General features: G+C 38.6%; 1 protein-coding gene and 1 long non-coding RNA gene across 3 annotated transcripts in view; one reads left to right on the top strand and one right to left on the bottom strand.

Annotated features, from left to right (window-relative positions):
* Positions 1-18,800, top strand: part of SCFD1 (sec1 family domain containing 1) — a 42,037-nt gene extending 23,237 nt beyond the window's left edge. For both annotated transcript variants that reach the window (XM_081208724.1, XM_081208723.1), the window contains 11 exons: positions 4,007-4,103; positions 5,807-5,877; positions 8,143-8,222; positions 9,024-9,086; positions 10,168-10,243; positions 11,085-11,138; positions 12,476-12,528; positions 13,416-13,449; positions 16,292-16,357; positions 17,053-17,121; positions 18,578-18,800. In XM_081208724.1, the coding sequence (XP_081064850.1) occupies positions 4,007-4,103; positions 5,807-5,877; positions 8,143-8,222; positions 9,024-9,086; positions 10,168-10,243; positions 11,085-11,138; positions 12,476-12,528; positions 13,416-13,449; positions 16,292-16,357; positions 17,053-17,121; positions 18,578-18,601 (687 nt within the window). In that variant the 3' untranslated portion in view covers positions 18,602-18,800. The remainder of the gene's footprint in view (positions 1-4,006; positions 4,104-5,806; positions 5,878-8,142; positions 8,223-9,023; positions 9,087-10,167; positions 10,244-11,084; positions 11,139-12,475; positions 12,529-13,415; positions 13,450-16,291; positions 16,358-17,052; positions 17,122-18,577) is intronic.
* Positions 11,253-12,469, bottom strand: LOC308596386. Its single transcript, XR_014012507.1, has 2 exons — positions 11,834-12,469; positions 11,253-11,793 (listed from the first exon to the last, which is right to left on the bottom strand). It is a non-coding gene; the product is annotated as an uncharacterized lncRNA (long non-coding RNA).
* Positions 18,801-19,252: the final 452 nt, after the last annotated feature.

Here is a 19,252-nt window from a genome sequence, read left to right as displayed (position 1 = left end):
TGATGGGAAGAGAGACAGTAGATAAGAGCTGTTATAGTGAACAATGGCTTGAGCTGGATTCATCCTAAGTGCCTTGAGTGAGGAGTGTAATTCTGCTTGTATGTACTTGTCAGTATCAAGTATTGCAGTCTACATGGATAGGCAATGATGTTCCACTTCCTCGCTGTGCAAACTTAACCATAGTTGTCTGTGTCATGGAGGGAGTCGGCTCCCCAATTCCTCCCTCCAGGCTACTCATCAATTACACGCAGGCACTGAGCGGGTTACCAGGCTTTATTGGCTTCTTCCTTGGCAAAAGTTACAGGGCATCAAACAACGAAGCTAATAAACGGCATATTCTCTCCTGCCCCCAGCAGGTTAACTCAATGATTTATAGGGGCTGGGGGATGCAGGCAACCAGCCAGCCCCATCACATGCTCCCACTTTGGGAGACTAATTGTTACCACCTGCCTAAGGGGCCCCACCCAGCAGTACTTGCTCACAGGATCACCACTTCATGACAGTCTGAATCATTAGCAGCTACTACCATCATCTCCAGCATTTTTGAGAACTGGTCAGTTTGGAAGCCAATAGCATAAACAGTAGACTAATGCAAATTTGCCATCAGCCACAAACACTCTACATGAATTTAGGCAAAGTACTATCGCTCATCTTCAATCTGGAGCTAAAAATATGAGTACAGTCATACCTTGGGTTACAGATGCTTCAGGTTGCGCATTTTCGGGTTGTGAACTGCACCGAACCCGGAAGTACCGGAATGGGTTACTTCTGGTTTTCGTGCATGCGCAGACGCGCCAAATCGCAACCCGTGCATGCACAGACACGGCGCTGTGGGTTGCGGATGCTGGGGGTTGCGAAAGTGCCTCCCACCCGGATCACGTTCGCAACCCGAGCGTCCACTGTACTGTAAAATGAAGTTTGTTTTCTCAGGACTCTGAAGGGATACATTAGTTCCATTTTGGAATCCTGGTTCTGTTATTTAAAGCGGGGGTCATTCTTCGGGTGGAAAAACATAGCCAGTTTCAAAGTTCTAGCCTTCATTTTTTCATAGAGAATATCATTGTGTTGTCAATTTATAGGCTACATTTTTGGAATGTACAGTGTTAACAAAAATTGAAACAGCTACAGCATCTCATGTTTGATAAAAATGAATAAGAAACTTATTTTTATCTTATTCAGAAATGATCTTAGACACAAGCTAGTATTCTGCCAGATCATATTCTCATCTTACGAACAAAAAAAGAGAGGAAAAGGTTTAAGCAGAAGGCCATGCCTGTATATCATGCTGCTATTAGGAGAACAACTACACTATCAGAAATAGCTAACCCAAGCAATTTTTATCCATTGCTTTCCTTTTAAAAAGCTTATTGGTTCCTGATAATAACTTCACAAAGAATAATTTACGTCGGTTGAATTTTGAAAATTTGTGATCGCCAGCTGCCCAATCTATGTAACCTAAAACAATACCATGGATGAATACCCACCTTCAGCAATGCACCTAATTAGTGTAATTTTAATTGAAAGAATTTTTATTATTTACGCACTATTTCCCCTCCTCTGGATTTGAAAGCAATATCACTTTTTTCTGCAGTGTTTGACATGGAACATTTTATGAAAGCTTTATGAGTTCTGAATAATAGTGCAGTATTTCCATAGAATTTGATTGAAGTCAAATGTGCAGTGGGTGACGTTGAGTCCTTATTTGATGCCTTATTTGTCACCTTTTTTTCTGGGAAAGTGGTGGCAGGTCATTGACAGCAGCATTTTACACTGGACTTCGATCAAATTCCAAGGCAGGATGTGGTTTGGAAATAATTGCATGGTTGACTATCTCCCACTTCCAAGGCACAGAAATCTGATGTCCTTTCTGAAGTGGATGCTTTTGACACTGCAGAGGTAGAATAAATTATTAGTGTGTCCCCTTTCTGTCTAAAGATGGGAGATTATTAAAGAAAAATAAAAGACAGATCTACCATCGAACTCAGGGCAGTCCAACTTTTCATACCAAGTGGGCCACAAGAGCACTTAAGCATGGAACCTGCGGGCCTTGTCGTGCCAAGGGGGAGGAGAAGGCCAAAATTTGACCTCCCCTCCCCTAGCCCTCATGCTGCCTTCCCAAAGCTGGAGGCACTGCGCGTTGGGAAGGAGGCACAAGGCTCTGGTGGTAAAAACCCTTTACTATAAAGTATTTGGATTAGACTATGTCTTAAGACTGCACATATATGTGCACGCATGCACACACACACATACCTTTTGACGTCAGTGTAGTTTAGAGAAGAGTAATTGGGCACAGAGTTGCAGTTAAAGATTTACAAAGACTTATTTAAAGGGTGTTACTTCGTACAGTGTAGTATTACCTGATCTGATCATTTGTACTTTATCTGAGAAGTAATTTTAAAATCATACTATGTGTAATAGTGGTATTTTTAGATTCAGTTTGCAGCTGCTTTCCACATTGCGTTAGATCATTTTCGAAGGCACAGCAAGAGGAACTGTGAGATTAATCACCAACTCATGGAACCTGGCAGTTTTTTGGCATATTTCAGCATTGAGCAAAATTCTGGAAAGAACACACCAGTATTTCTCAGGATGGATTAGCAAATATTTATTGGTAAAGCTTAGAAGAAAAGAAACCTTGTTTTAGGTTAATTGTTTAAGCTGTTAGGAGTTTGGCAACTAATAATCATAGCCAAAATAGGGTTTGTTTTGTTTTGTTTTTAAAAAGGCTGTCATTTTATTGGAAACATTCTTATACTGCTGTTCTGGGCACCTTCGCACATTTTTCTTTCCCACTAGTTTCAGTGAGAGTTAAGCATAAGTAGTGGGTACATGGTTGAAGTCTCGGTGTATAGTATTTCCTTATTTTAATCTAATTGTGGTACTGATTTCTGTTGAATTTTTTTCATGGATTTATAGTATTTCCAAAAACAATAGTGTAGATATGTGACTTTTTCTACAAGTTTATTTTAAGATCTAATAGAACAAATAGTTTGACAGAAGGATTGTGACTATTGGACAAATACTACTCTAGCATCATAGAATATGTGAATATAGTTAAAGACCTGAAATGTTTGCAGAACAATTAGCACCTTCCCCTGTACGGTGGCCCTCAAGTACTTTTTTGCTTTACAGAGGGCTAAGGCCCTTATAGAAAGTCATTTTGTTTGTCTGCCTCTTGCATAGCACTAAACTCTGGGCTACCTTTTTCACAGCTGCCACACACTCAACCAACATCTTCATCAAGCTATCTACTCTGACCCCAAGATCTCGTTTTGGTCAGTCACCGCCAATTCAGGCCTCATAAAAGTACATACAAAGCCTCAAAATGCATCATTTTGCACTTGCTTACACCATGGGTAGGCAAACTAAGGCCCGGGGGCCGGATCCAACCTAATCCCCTTTTAAATCCGGCCTTCGGATGGTTCGGGAATCAGCATGTTTTTACATGAGTAGAATGTGTCCTTTTATTTAAAATGTATCTCTGGGTTATTTGTGGGGCCTGCCTGGTGTTTTTACATGAGTAGAATGTGTGTACTACTATAACAAAGACCCCAGAGCACAGTCTAAAGGCACATAGTATAGCAACCTTGCTGAAGATGAGCACATTTGAATCTGATAAGTGCTTGGTTTTGAGACTACCTGAGTACTTCATGTATGCTGCTTTGAGTTTAATGGAAGAAAGGTGACATATAAATTTTATATAAATACAGGTCTTAAGACAGGTTTGAATGCTACTTTCTCGCTTCTGATCATGGGAAGAAGAGAATGACCAAACTAACATATTGTGTGGTTATTTGAATGTTGGCTCCCCTTATTCAAACTTTTTTTCTCCCACGGTGGGAAGGAGTATACAAATATGATTCTGAGACCTGCTTCCAATCTCTAATCATAGGTTATCCCAGGTTGAGGAAAATCACCATATGAACAGTTTCATATATTAAAAGTAGCTAATCAAATCTACTGCAGTAATATTCTAACAACAAATTTGTTTTTATTTAATTTAAAGACACGGAAACTAGATTTGTATTTTGAATATGAAGAAAAAATCATGAGCAAGTCCACCTTGGATAAATCACTTTTGGACATGATTTCTGATCCTGATGGTAAGTAAAAAAAAATAAAAATTTACAATAAAGTTTCTTTCGGTTCATAACATTCTGAGAATTGTCGCCATATAAGCAAGCTCATGCTGTTAAAGACTTTCTGCCTGGGAACTTGAAATGCCACTGCCGGTCGGATATCATATCATACACAATATATCACTGTATGAAATTGTTTGGTATGTTTATTCTTTAAAAGTCTTAGCTTTTAAAAATTGGCAAGTGTAATGGTTCTAGGGGTTGCTCGTGCGTAAATCGGCGCCACACCTGGCTGGGTTGCCTGAGTGAACCTTTCCTGTCCGGACAGCCACTCGCCCCTGGCTGTCTCAATCGCTGGCAGAATCCATCAGTGGGCGTTTCTTGAACTTCTTCCAGCACAGAAGTTCTTTGACGCCTAGTCTCCGCCTAGTCTCCCTGTGCGGAAGCCTTCTGTGCAGGGAGGGTGTGGGCAGCGGAGGACCCGTGCTCTCCCCGCTGGTCCCCGGCGAAGAGTCATGGAGCCACCTCGCCGATTTCCCCATCTGCCCCCCTTCTCCACTGGTGCTACACTGATTTCCTTCCCCAGAAGATGTGCTGCTTCTCTCCCTCCCGGGACGCTCTCCGAAATCCCTCTGGAGCCCTCCCTCTCCCCCTGGCTCTGATGGCAGTTCCCTGACAGCAAGTCTTCTAAAGTTTGCACATTCAGCTTACAAACTAAAGTCAAAGTGTAGGCCTCAGGAACTCCTGGTCCAATTGCTTCAGCAAGTAGAGGATGCTAGCCAGGGCTATAAAGAACCCCAGCTAGCTCAGCATCTTAACCCCAGTAACAAAGCATCAAGCATCAAGCCAAGGTAACAGGCGAGTTCGGCTGCAGGGTGAGAAGTCTAGGGCAGACCTCTTTGCCCTTCTCCTTTGTGAACTAACAAATTCTAAGCTCCCTAGAAAACTAATTCAATAGGCTACAAAAACAGATAGGTTGAAAGACAACAGGGATGAGCGATATCCAGTGTATTGTACAGAATGTCACACGTATTACTATCTGCCTGCTGGACAGAAGTGGTGGGTGTATCCTCAATTGATGGATACACTGAGCCCCTGGCCCTCAGGCAACAAGTACCTTTCCTTGAGGCCAAGTACGCTGACTTGGAACAACTGATGGAAAAGTCCTTCAGAGATGTGATAGCTGTGTCACACTCCCAGAGTGATAGCTTTGTCTTGACAAATCCTCCTCCTCTGATGGCAACTTCCCATACTTCAGGCTTAATATCATGCTTCATGAGTACTCTTTTTATTTTTTATTATAATTTTTTATTGGTTTTAAAAATAATTTTATACACATTTAATATAACCATTTCAAGCATTCTTTTGAGCCTTCGGACCTTCTTCTCTCTCTCCATGTATTCCATGTTTAAGATTAAATTTGCAGCATCTTTTACCATTATCCATCTGTTATACTACCATAATTATCCTAAATCATTCCACATTACAAGTGTCATTGCATCCCTGCTAAAGATTTTAACTGGTTACAGTACTCTTTTTTTTTTTAAAGGCTGCTTATTTAGTTGTATATAAAACTTTTGTTGTATGTTACTAAACTTAGTTCACTTTATTGAAACAATTCAAAGTTTTACTTCCTGCCTATGATATTGTATACCAAATTGCTTTTAATTACACAGATTATTATTATTAAGAGAGAGAAAATTAATTCAGAACTTTTCTTTCCTCAGCGGGAACTGCAGAGGACAAGATGCGACTGTTTCTTATATATTACATAAGTTGTGTACAGTGTCCTTCTGAGGTATGGATTTTTTATGAAACGGTCACACAATTTCATTAGGAATCCTTCCCAGTGTTTTGCTCTTACTTGGTAGTATGCTGTGCCACTGGCTGTAGACAGAGCATAGAAAATGCATGCCTGAGTCAGGTTGACAGACACATGTTCTTCTGGAGTTTAAAAATAGGAGATTTACAAGCAATCTGCTATTTTCATTCCAGTACTATGTGCAGGCATTGTTTCACCACTTGCCTCTGTGTGCACAAAGAAACAGAGCAACTTCAGTGTGTTAAGTGTAAAATTCTTGTCCATAGATGCCCTGTCCTGAAAAGTAAAGGTAGGCAACGTTGAGGATCTCAAGAAAGCGTTTTATACCACTAAGAAAGAACTCTATAAAGGTTTACTGCTTGGCAATGCAGTCCTAAACATGTTTACTCATATGGTCTTTCTAGCTTCCCCAGCCGCCACGCGTGAAGCTAAATTCTGAAATGTTGCCAAATATTTGGTCACAACTAACCAAATTTGTGAGGAGCTTTGGTGTGTTTTCTTGAAATAAAGAAATACGTATTTGGCAGTGGCAGGAAATTGGAAGCATTTATTGTATTTTTTAATAATTCTAGATCACTTCCTATAAATATATTATCAGGACAGCTTAAATAGCTTAAAATGCAATAAGTCAATTAGGATAATTATTATTTGAGGTGACTAAAGATAATCTGTATTAAAAATACAGATTATTTTTCTATTTCCACATGGCCAAGGAGTCTCTGGATTTGCATTCGTCATGAAACATACCCTGTAATACAGCAAGGGAAGGGTGTAGCTTTTTTAATGCTAGCCTTTCTAAAGTGTATTTCATAGGAGCTGACTGACACACACAGTGAGATCAGGTGCTTCAGCCTGCAGGTGGAGAATCCTTACTTGAATGCTTGCTCGTGTTAAAAAAAATATTCTGCACAAAGAAGAGTAACATGTAGGACTCCTCTTTTATGCTAACTTGGATCTTATTTAATATGCATTTTTTATTTTAAATTTGAAAATGCAGTCAGTTTGCATACAAGTCATTGAAGCATGAGACTCCTCAAACAGCTGATTGCTTGATTAGCCTGGGACAAGGTCTGAGGGGGCAAGTAAAATAGATGAAATTTTGCTGCTTCCTGCCAGGTATGGGGAACTTTTTACTGGAAATGCAAACTACAGTGGTGCCCCGCAAGACAAATGCCTCGCAAGACGGAAAACTCGCTAGACGAAAGAGTTTTCCGTTTTGGAGGTGCTTCGCAAAACGAATCTCCTATGGGCTTCCTTTGCAAGACGAAAATGTCTTGCGAGTTCCTGCGGGGGTTTTTTCCTCCCCCCCCCTTTTTCTAAGCCGCTAAGCTGCTTATCAGCTGATCCGATAAGCCGCTAATAGCGCTAATCCGCTAATCCGTCAATGGGCTTGCTTCGCAAAACGAAAAAACCGCTAGACGAAGAGAATCACAGAACGGATTCTTTTCGTCTTGTGAGGCACCACTGTAGTCTCGCTTCTTACCTGTTATATGAACATTGGACTACATTGCAGGTCTGCTGTATGCTGTGCTATCTCAGCACAGTCCTCCAGCCTGCAGTAGGGGTCTAATGCCACTAGACAACGCTGCAGAAATGTTGTAAACCACTCAGAACCTGACCTGTGGTATTCAGTCTGAGCTACATTGCAGAACGTTAATAAACCATTCTCTCTGAACTCCTTAGGATTTTTTCCCTACAGTCTGTAGATATCTCCCATCTATATGGGTGCTGCTGCTTTGGCTACATAATGGCAGGGAGTCACCCCTGAAATTTGAAAGCAGAATATAATCTATAGTACAGATTACCATGCATTGATTTTTCATGTAATGAGTTGTGGAATATATTTCTAAAAACTTACATTGGCTTAAGTTTCTCAAAGATTGTAAGGTGACAATATGATAGTGGCCCAGTTCATATGTCACTTTTAAACCATAGTTAAGAAGCTTAACCATAGGTTCAAGTGATGCGTAAAAGAAGGCAATGATTGCTTTTGTTCATTTATTTCAACGCCCTTCTTAATTTGCACCTTCATAGCAATCATGCATGATTTGTTCTGAATGAAATGTTAATATGTCTGCATATATCCAGTGCTTTTTGTATTCATGATTGTTTAGAAGATAATGAGGATTTTCTATGCCCTGAAGTAAAAGTGTTAGATTTATTATTAGCAAATAATGGTAGCAGTTTACTGCTAAATTTAGAAGACATGTAACACATCTCAAATCTCCTGTTTGATTCTAGGCAGATCTGGAACAATACAAAAAAGCGTTGACAGATGCAGGGTGTAATCTTAGTCCCTTAAACTACATTAAACAATGGAAGTAAGTTATTTTTGTTTTCATAAAGCAATGAAATTATATATTGCAAAAACTTAGAGAGACCTGGAGTTGCAAGAAAATGTCTACTGTCTGGCTACTGGGCACTTCATCCTGTCCCTCTTTCCCCTCAAACAATTCAACAAAAAGTGCATTAGATACTACCATGCACATTAAAAACTTATTCTGCTTCAAAATTTAGTGCCTCAGATTCTCACGATTGTGGAGCAGCAGTCAGATTCAGCATCTGCAGTCATACATTGTTCAGTACCATAGTCACATCTCTAGGGGAGAAGGGTCTTCATAGTGATTACAGAAATTTTAAAGTATTAGAATATAACATTTCCAAACCAAACTGGCCTAAGACTTTTATAGGTTCAGGGTGATAGCCAGTGTAATAGATAAGATTATTACAATTCTTTCTGAAAAATACCTTTTTTTCTTTTCTTTTTAAGCTATTCCCTCCTGTCCCCTTTGACCCCTTTGACTTTGAACATGTATTGCAATTATTTGTTCTGCTTTGAACACAGAATTTTCTCTATAATACTTTCAAAACGGTTTATTTTTGTGAATTGTGAAGCTGAAGTATTTGGGAGGTAGTAAAGTAGGAGACAGGTGTTATTTGTAGTATGTGCTTATTAGTCATGTTGCCTTTCTAATGTGAAGTAAAGAGCAGTTTCATCCTCAAATGCCTAGAAAGGCTAGATTTTCAAACTTAATGCTTCTTTCATGGTATAATTGGTAGATTTAGTAGTGTTCTGATGAAAATAAATTAAGTGTGCAGATATTAACCTACTTATTTCACAGAGCTTTTGCCAAGATGGCTTCAGCTCCAACTACGTATGGAAACAGTGCAGCCAAGTCTCTGGGGTAAGTTTCAAAGTACATTTTGTTACTGCTACTTGAAAAGCCTTGCCTTTTTACTGGGAACAAGTTGAGTGCTGCCTCTGATCGCTTCTGCCTGTGAGGTTTAACTTCTCTTAGGTTATTTATTTATTTATTTATTTATTCATTTATTTAATTTACTGCCCTGTGCTTTCGGTTCCAAAGGACTCCCAAAGTGGTTTACTATTAGAACAACAAAGAGTGAAACAAAATTCAATTAATATTATGTAGCAATGAAATTGTATAATATATGTAAAAGCAACAGAAAAAAAATAAATTCAAAAGCAGATTCGTAGTAGCAGCAATAGTAATATTGGTATGCATGATTGCAGTATTGGTATGAATTGGTATGAAGAAGCTTTGCTGAAGATTCGGGATTTCACTGCTTGGCAGTTTCCCACCAGCAACCCTCGCTCTACTCTCTAGAGGCTGTTTCAATACAGAGCTTCCCAAGCATTACATTGGTTAAAGTACCATATTTTTCGCCCCATAGGACGCACCGCCCCATAGGACGCACCTAATTTTTTTTGGGGGGGGGGGGATAAAGAAAAAAAAAAAATTCCCCTCCCCAGCCACAGAGCTGCAGGAAGCCCGGGAAAGCCTGCATTCGCCCCATAGGACGCACACACATTTCCCCTTCCTTTTTGGAGGGGAAAAAGTGCGTCCTATAGGGCGAAAAATACGGTAGATGCAAAATTTATTTTCCATACAAAAAACAAAAACAAAAAAAACAACTAATAGTCTGATTGTGTATATCCTAAGGGAATAGAAGAAAAGTGTGGTAAAATATTTCACACGCAGGTTTTTTCCTATTAATTTTATTTTTTGTTTTAAAAATTCAGTTAAGTAAAATAAAAAAATGAACAAAGAAACAAAAGGTGCATTAAAAAATAAACAATATTCAGATAAATCGGAAACAGAACAAAAGGGAGTGGTGGCAGTTCTTCATATCTTTGATGCTTAATTTCTGTTTCTTAACTTCATATGGTATAGTTCACCATAATAATAATTTTTTTAACACCTGAAAGTACACAAAATCATGCTCGATGTGCTCTTTATGTTTTAGCCTTTTCTCACGTGTCATGAATACAGGATCCCAGTTTGTGATGGAAGGAGTCAAGAATTTCGTGCTAAAGCAACAGGTGTGTTTAATAATGTAGATTCTGTGTTGACGAACATTAAGCATGTTCATATTCTAGTATTTGAAACCAATGATATTTCACAGTATAACTAGAAAGCATGGGTTAGATTTCTTGGACTGCCAACAAGAAACTTTAAAGAAAAGGGCAAACTGTTTCTTAAGTTGCATGCAGCTCTTTGGCATTCAGTAGTTCATATGGGACACCTAGAATTTTAAAGAAATTGATAAGCGATACAAGAATAATCTACTACAGTTCCAGAATATCTCTGAAGACTTGTCTGTTCCCATCAGTCTCCATGCTACTACCTATTATTATATCTCCTCTTTCTTGACTGTTTCCCAAGGAAGGAGGGTGGCAAATGAGTTGGGACCCAGTGAGAGCTTTGAAAGGGGAAAAAAACCAGGTGCTTTAAAACAAGCTGCAGGCTAACTGATTGAAGCTGCTCTTCCCAATATTGAGACTCAAAATTCAGTGGCTACTAACTTGGGCGCAATTCCGTCAGTCTTAATATCCAGACCGCCTGTGTGCTGTTCCACCTGGTATGTCCATTGCTATTCCATCAGGGTGAAGGATGGGTAATGACCAAATAAATAAATAAATGCAATATCTAAATCACCTCTTTTTTTCTTTTTTACCCTGGGAACAAACACTCAGATAGTGTGTGCTTATTTTACTATGGCAGAGGCATATATAGCAGGCCAACTGTATTCATTTTAAAACGAGGAAGGGCTCCAATAGCAATGTGAAAAGTGATCCAATTGTGTCTGTGCCTGTTTCTTTCCTAAGCTACATTGAACAACAATTTCTGCAATTTACTTGAATTAAGTACTCTCTTCTATAGAATCTTCCTGTCACCCGCATTTTAGACAACCTTATGGAGATGAAGTCCAATCCTGTAAGTACAGCAAACAAGCTTGCACATTAGATTTTATTTATAAAGTCCCTTTACCCTGGCCTTTGAAACCTGAGGTGTGTTTTCCAGATCCACCCTATACCTGTGACTAATTTGTTAACTGCTTTTAATACTGAATTGTAAATTGTTGTAACCCACTCTGGGTTCTGCTAGTGAAGGGTGTGCATTAAATTTAATAATATTTTTAAAATACTGATATACACAATTTTGGTGCCATGAACTACCATTAATTTTAACATTATAGGAAGAAATTGTGTTTCATATCGTATCTGTAAATCTGCATGTACCACTTTACAGTTTAACAGAATGATGAAGCTGACCAAAACATAAAACTTCAACAAGTATTTCAGTATCATCTCATTACCTTTCCTTATTTGTGTGGGTGTAGATATACACACAAATATGCCACCAAGGTGGTAAATACTATAGAAAAACCAACATCTGTGAGGTTGTATCATGAAAAACAGCTCCTAAACACAACTGAGGGCACATATTTTGGTGGCCTACGAGATGAATCTCTATAAGATAATTCCATTCAGAAGTTTTTGTACATTGGTATGCACAAGAATAAACTAAATTTCTGAAAATTGTTGTGGATTCATTTGGGAGGAGGTTTTTTTAATTCTACAGATATAATCTGGAAAATATAGCCTAGTGAGAGTTATTTCTTCTTCAACCTCCTTGATAAAAGTAACTGCAAAAGTAGAGACAGAAAAACTGGTGCTATTTGCCAATAAAAATATTGAGTGTCTTTGAGGGAGGAAAAAATCCTACATATCATAATGATGTCAACAGTAAAAAAAAAAAAAAATCATGCCTCATGTTTTCTAAAAACAAACTTATTTTGCTTTAATAGTACTAGTAAATCATGGGCTGAAATAAATTTGACTGGTGCATCATCATTTCAACATTCATTACCATTTTTGAAAAGAAAGCAGGCAATCTTGGTTACTATGTGGGGGGAAAACATACTGTTGGGGGACCTAGTGTGAGATCTAAAACTAGTGACATCTTTAGATTAATATATTGCTTCAGAGCTAGAACATATTACGCAAGTAGTATATTTTGAAAAGTTTGGGAGTTGTGAATTTCCCATGAGCCACCTCTTCTTCTCACCCACCAGCTGGTAGCAGCTAACATAGGTATTTTACCAATGTGACTGAATTAATATTGGTGGCTGCTAGCATATGTGTTTGTTTTTATGTATGAATACTTCTAGATTTGTAAGTTGGGAAATGGATTAATAGAAGCCACAGTAGTCAAACTTGTGGGGCTGAACATAGCAATAAATTGTTACCAAGATTTCTCTTGTTAAATAGGAAACAGATGACTACAGGTATTTTGACCCTAAGATGTTGCGTGGCAGTGACAGGTGAGTTTACCATGCAATTTTAGTAAGTGTGATGCCTGCCGTTTGAAATATAGTTAATGTGCAGTCTGTGTAACATTAAATAAAAGAGTAAAGAAACCATTCTCTTATCCGGATCCTCCTGTACACATGCCAAAATCTGCACTTGGCCCAAGATTTTGAGGGTTCACAAAGAGGAGAAAAAGATGAAGTTCTCTTGTCTGAACAGAACTCTACTACAACTCATGTGTTCTGGGATGTGCTTTTCTAATGTTTAAGTTAAATGTTTAGGTTACCGAGTGCCATTCTCATTATCGACCATCTTGGGCCCTATGATCAGCAGAGGAGGCCCTGTTAGTGGACCCACTACTGAGGGTTCCCTGGTTGGCAGTGACCAATGACAGGGCCTTTGACATTCCCTCATTTGTGGAATGCCCTCCCTAATAAGATGTGTCTGTCTTCCTCACTATGAACTTTTAGGAGAAATTTTGAAACATTCCTGTTAATCCAAGCATTTGATGGCTGAAAGTTCTGTTCCTGACAACCCTGAAATGGTTAGTTTGAGAATATGCGATTGATTTTAGGAGCTTTAAACTTTTTTTAGAAGCTTGAACAGTGGCAATTTCTGCCTTGTGAACCACTAAAAGTCAACTGAAGTCCTCTAGAGCAGCAGGTTCTCTAATTGCATTGTTACCAAAGAGTTAGCCCTTACACAAATGCCCCGAGCCTAAACCTGGCAAGCAGGAGAAGGAACACAGTCCCACTTAGAGGAATATTAATACCCAGTCACAAACACATTTTAGGTAAGACCAATGCTCCTGTTTTATAGTTCAAGGTGTTTATGAATATTGAATGCTTGATGTTTAAAAGATAACTGAGCTTTCAATAAAGTTTTTATTTATTTATTTCAGCTCAGTTCCAAGAAACAAAAATCCATTTCAGGAGGTAAGAACAGATCGTACTTCTCCAAATCAGTGGTATGAACATTTGCTTTAAATATAATAGATGTTGGTCACTCCTTACAGAAAATTGGATCCCGTTATATGAAATCATTAGTGTGATTACAGTTTTGTTAAATGATATTCAGCCGCGATTGTAAGCTCCTTTCATCTTCAAAGAGTCAAGTAAGCATAAGCTAATCTTTTCCAACATTCTTAACACCCTGGCCTTAAACACATTTACTTAAGATATTAGGAGAAATTAATTGTAAAGAAATGTGTTTAGGTTCTTGGTTGATGAGCAATTTAAAATGTAAAATGTCACTTCTAAGGAGCAATATAAAACGTAACTTCAAAAAAAAATTCACCATTTTGCTGAAAGTGGGTACACACTAAAAACACACATTCTGCACCTTTTTTCTCTCTCCTAACTTTGACCCAGTCCCAGCATAATAGCCCTGTGCAGACAATATTGTACAAGGGAGATATCGGTATTTGGTTTTAATGTTGGGAGTATCAGTTAAAGGTCCTGGTCTGGTCATTCACTTCTGTGTTTTGGGGAAAAGAGCTGTGAGCAAGCTCAGAGTCTCTTCCCAGTCTTTCCCAGGTACAATATTGGAGTTGATGGTCTTGTTTGAACAGTAACTGGTTTTCCTCTATAGAGAATTACACATGAAGGAAAGCACATGAAAAACACTATAGGGATGCACAATTCAGAAGCAGTTCTCAAACAGAAGACTGGGTTTCTGACTCCTACTGCTTATATATCTTTCCTACAAAATCCCTATTTTTACAGGGAAATGTTGCTAAGAACAAAAACCAGTTTTGACTTCTCTGATCATATTTTGTAATAGAATGTAGAAATGGTTAAGCTTAAATATGTTGATATACAGCTCCAATATTATGGTCAAACAGAATGAAGTTAATTGAATATTACATCAGCTGTGCGCCTTCACTTCCAGAAGTGTGGGCATGAGGACAAGGCCTTCTGTGTTGTGGTGCCAAGGTTATGGAATGCCCTTTCCAGGGGAGCCCTGCCGGGCTTCTTCTCTGCTCTTCTTCCGGCAGGCAGTAAAATAGCAGTGTTTTAAAATGTTATCTAATTTAAATTTTGATTTATTGGGGAGTTTTTTTAATTGGTTATGGTGGTTAATTTTTTAGATGAAGTTTACTATTTTGATGTTGATTGATGTCGAGTATTTCCCTGAAATAGAAAAGCAGACTGCAAATATTTAAGAAATAAATATGATTCAATACTTTTCCGTTAAATGACTATTTTGTCATGAAACTGCTGTTTTAAATTAGAATTGGATCAAATATAAATAGTTCAATGCTCTTAACTGCAAAAATAAAATATCTAAACCCTATGGCAAAATAAATTGTGTGGATAATTAGCTGCCTTTGGCAAAATACATGAGGCACAATCTGTCGTTGTGTGAGGACCCTTAGAAACTTACCCTGCCAAATAAAATCCACTCTAGAGGGTCCTCCAGCCCTTCAGAGCAGAATTGATGGCATGAAAGAGACTACAAGAAAGGAAGAGAGTTAGGTGAAGTCCCGTTGTGCAAGTGGAAGTCTGTTGTCTTCCGGGTGGACAGCATTGGATGAAGCCCATGATTTATATGTTTGTATATTTATCTATTTTTAATGTGATGCTGCATTTCCACTATAAAAAGTCCCATAAGGCGTAAATCAAAACACATTCTGTCCTGAGATAAATATTATGAAGGGAAATATATTAATACCTTAAATAAATAAAAAAGTAATTAAAATCACAATAATAAATAGCATCTGTGGTAGTAACTTAACTCAATAAAAATAAGTGAGTGTTTAAACTGATGTTTTGTTACTAGATGGACATTTTTTGCTTTGGAGAATTAAAAGAAAATTTGACTTTATCCACAGTAATCATACATTTTCTAGAACAGTAGTGGCTAATCTTACATTGTAATAAGGGTGACAATGACCTCAAAATTTTGAAGAGGCCAGGGATTCTTCTGTCTTTATAAACACACAAACACACACACACACACACACGAGAGAGAGAGAGTTCCCGCCGGGCTCTGCAGGCTTGCGGATAGGTGCTGCGCACCCCGGGCTTAGGGCAGCTATCCGCAAGCCTGCGGAGCCCGGCGGGAGTTCCTCGCCTTCGCTCCCCAACCCGTTTTGGGGGCTGGGGTCAGGGGAAGCTTGGGCTTCCCCCGCCCCCAGCCCGTCAAGCTCCGGGAGCGATGGCGAGGTTGAGCGGGAGCGATGGCTTCTTTGCTCTTTGGGGCTCGGGGGGGGGGAATAATTCCCCCCCCTTATTTCCCCCCCCCCAAAAAAAAAAACTAGGTGCGCCCTATGGTCTGGTGCGCCCTATAGAGCGAAAAATACAGTAACTGCACTGCTTCAGGCTGGCATAGTTAATGGTCCAAATCCAGGTCCACAGGAGCAAAACAACTTTGGATTTAACAGATTCAAGACCAATCCCAGGATTGAACTCTACATCCACAGAGCTTTTCCATGGGCATACCAAGGTCTCCATGGCAGGTAGATCATTGAGTTAGTGGATCCACATTTGTGCCCCATCTTACCCTCCCCAAAAGGATTTGGCAGGATTATAGGATTGCTGTGCCCAGATTTTGAGATGCAGTCTAAAGGTTTAAACAGCTGAAAAGTTCTGTTTCTACCATCACAAACCGAGTACTTTCTTGGTACTCGGCTTTTTGATGCCCTGAAATTCATCCAAATAACACAAATTCAACTGTTTTAAAAATATGACGAATTTGTATCTTCTTTCTGTAGCCAGCTTAGAATGCAGCAGTAGCTACAGAATATTATTTGTTTCATTTGTTTTTGCATTGTAGGCAATTGTGTTTGTAGTTGGAGGAGGCAATTACATTGAATACCAAAACCTTATTGATTACGTAAAGGTATGTTACCACTTTGAATTTCTTTTATGATTATATCTCTTCTTGCATTTTTTTGCATGCCTCTCTGGGGTACACAAGTGGACTCCCTTTTTCATTTTAATCACAAGTATAGACGTGTACCCAGATATATGTGCACCATGCTTCCTCCTCCATTGAAGTAAATGGGGAGGCAGCAGCACACACATGAAATTAATACATCGGGTCATTTATATAATGGTAAAGTCAGTGATTTATTTCTTCAGTTTCTTTAACTTTCCACCGCAAACAATTACGTTTCTTTGTGGTATGTTTGAAACACAAGTGAGGGTTGAAATGCAGATTCACAAATTTATGGTTTTATTTATATTGTTTGTTTTTAAAATGCTTTGAAAATGTTTTTAACAGAAAGATAGGCTAAATAGGGAAGCCCCGTATAGGGAAGTTTTTAATGTTTGATGTCTTACTGTGTTTTCATTTGTTGGAAGCCACCCAAAGTGGCTGCAGCTACCCAGTCAGATGGGCGGCATATAAAAAAATTGTTGTTTTGGTTGTCAATTGCTTATATACAACAATGGGGGAAAACTGAGCGCTCTTCCTGCTACACTGCAGTTCTTTTAAAAAAAACAAAAAAAACCTCCATTCTCTGAAGTTGTAGAATGACCATCCTAATATAAAATTGAGCAATGTTTTGATTAAATCTGTGTTGTCTCACATAGGGCAAGCAAGGTAAACATGTCTTATATGGCTGCAGTGAACTCTTTAATGCTGCACAGTTTTTAAAACAGGTAAGAATTTAAATGATAATGCAGTTATCATTTTAAAATATAATGCACAAGTCAACTAAAAGTTTTTTTCAACAAGTCTTTTTATTTGTGGTATTCATCGTAAACCCAAGAAAGGCCCATCAAGTTTGTTGGTTCATTGCGCTTGGCAAGATGTTCACTGCTCATAGAAGTGCTATAGAGGAAACGAGCTGGCAGGGAGGGAGAGAATACACACTTTGCATGCATACTTCACAGCTATCTGAGGCATGTTTTTTAAAAAATGTGGGGTGATTCATCAGCTAGATTGAAAACAGCATGCAAGTTTCTCAGATGTTGCTTTGGGCGGGCCAGCACCAACTCCATTGAATTTGCAAAGTCTTTTCCAACCTATTGGAAAAGTGAACCAGAAACCTGGTGTAAAACAAGCCTCTCAAATTTGCTTCTACTTACCCTGCTGCTACTTGTTTCCTCAACAGCAGCCTGTTCATCCCGTGTGAAGGGAGGGCTGTGTGAAGCAGAAAAAACCAGGAACGAGTAAAAGTGGTGTCCCTATTAAAGTGATCTTCCCTCCACTATGTAGCAGTGCTAAAATAACTTCCTCTCCTGATGGTCAGAAGGTTTAACAGCTTGGCTTAGTTAGCGTTGCTGGTTATACTTCCCCTTCCAGGTGTATTGTGCATATTAAATCTTTTTCTAGTAGTATTAGAGCAAAGTAATATCTGAGTATTAAGTTTTTATGCTTTAAACAACACTGTGATCTTTGGAAGAAGGGTGGTATATAAATTTAATTGATTATTATTATTATTACATAACAAGTACCCATAATGGAGTTCTTCTGCAAAGACATGAAAGCATGATTCACACCTATACTGCACTAGGTGTTTATTTTGGGGTTTCCCCCCTATGAGCCTTTTGTGGGTACACAGTACCCTACATGCAGATGAATCCCTGTAGGACTTAAAATAAATTGGTTTGCCCTCATCCCATGGAAATCTTGGAAATGGAAGATCTGACCCAGGCAACTTGTCTAAGTGGAGAGATGGAGTATGATGTGGAGATGACACACATCCAGGTCTCCCATTCAGACAGTTGTGCTGTCTCTTGTCATGCTCAAGAGAGAAGGGCTGTGTACCCACAGGGAAGAATCATTCCTTAACTAAAAATATTGCTTTGTTTCAGGAGTGGGGAATCTATGGTCCTCCAAATATTGCTATATAACTCCTATCATCCCTGACTATTGGACATCCTGTCTAAGGATGAGAGTCCAGCAACATCTGCAGAGCCACAGATTCCTCAACCCTGCTCTATTCTATGAAACATTATTGAGAAAATAAATTATGTTGAGTCTGAAAATATTGCCTACTTTGTTTCTCTTTAGTAATACATTAGTACACAGTATTTGGATGAAGTCAGTTTTCTCCTTATAAACTGGAGTATAATGGGTAATCTAACGTTTTTCTTATCTTTTTATATTTAGCTTTCCCAACTTGGACAGAAATAGGAAAAGATTATCTGGCCTTTTGACAAAATGTGAAGAAAAGATCATGGCAACATGTAACACCTTAACCTGTGCATAGTATTTAAACCTCAAATGATCCCTTAAACTGATAATTTTTATTAAAGGATATTCTGTACTTCTATATATATAAGACATACTACATGCAGAATGATATCAAATAAACCACAACACTTGGATTCTGCCTGCTGTGATATTTCTTCAGTTTGTTTATATGTTGTTAGATTCAAGTGATAATTTATCGGTAGGCTATTGCATCTGGAATGTAATTTGTACTAATATTTTTCATTTAATTTGTTGGAATAAATTAAGCTCAGATCCCTCCTAAGGAACACGTTCTATTTTAGCTCAGCTGTGTAATTTTATCTAGCTGTGAAGGCATTCAATTGTGTGTGCATAGATTATTAATCATTCATTCATCTTTCATCTTTCTTGTACAAGGTGGCTTTTCAGTTCTTCTTACCTTCGAAAGCCTTTGATATGGAAACACTTCATTTTGCCTGGGGGCAGAGCGGGGTGAGACTTTTGTACCAGCCTAATGAGTCTTGAGAGATCTGTGATCATTGCTGTACTATGTGAACATTTACCAGTCGTATATTCTATAACCTGTGAATTATTGCCGATGCCCCACACACA

Source organism: Podarcis bocagei (genome assembly GCF_964188305.1).
Source record: "Podarcis bocagei genome assembly, chromosome: 1".
NCBI lineage: Eukaryota > Metazoa > Chordata > Lepidosauria > Squamata > Lacertidae > Podarcis > Podarcis bocagei.
The sequence above is the reverse complement of the archived record's forward strand: the minus strand, read 5'-3'. Positions and strand labels throughout refer to the sequence as shown.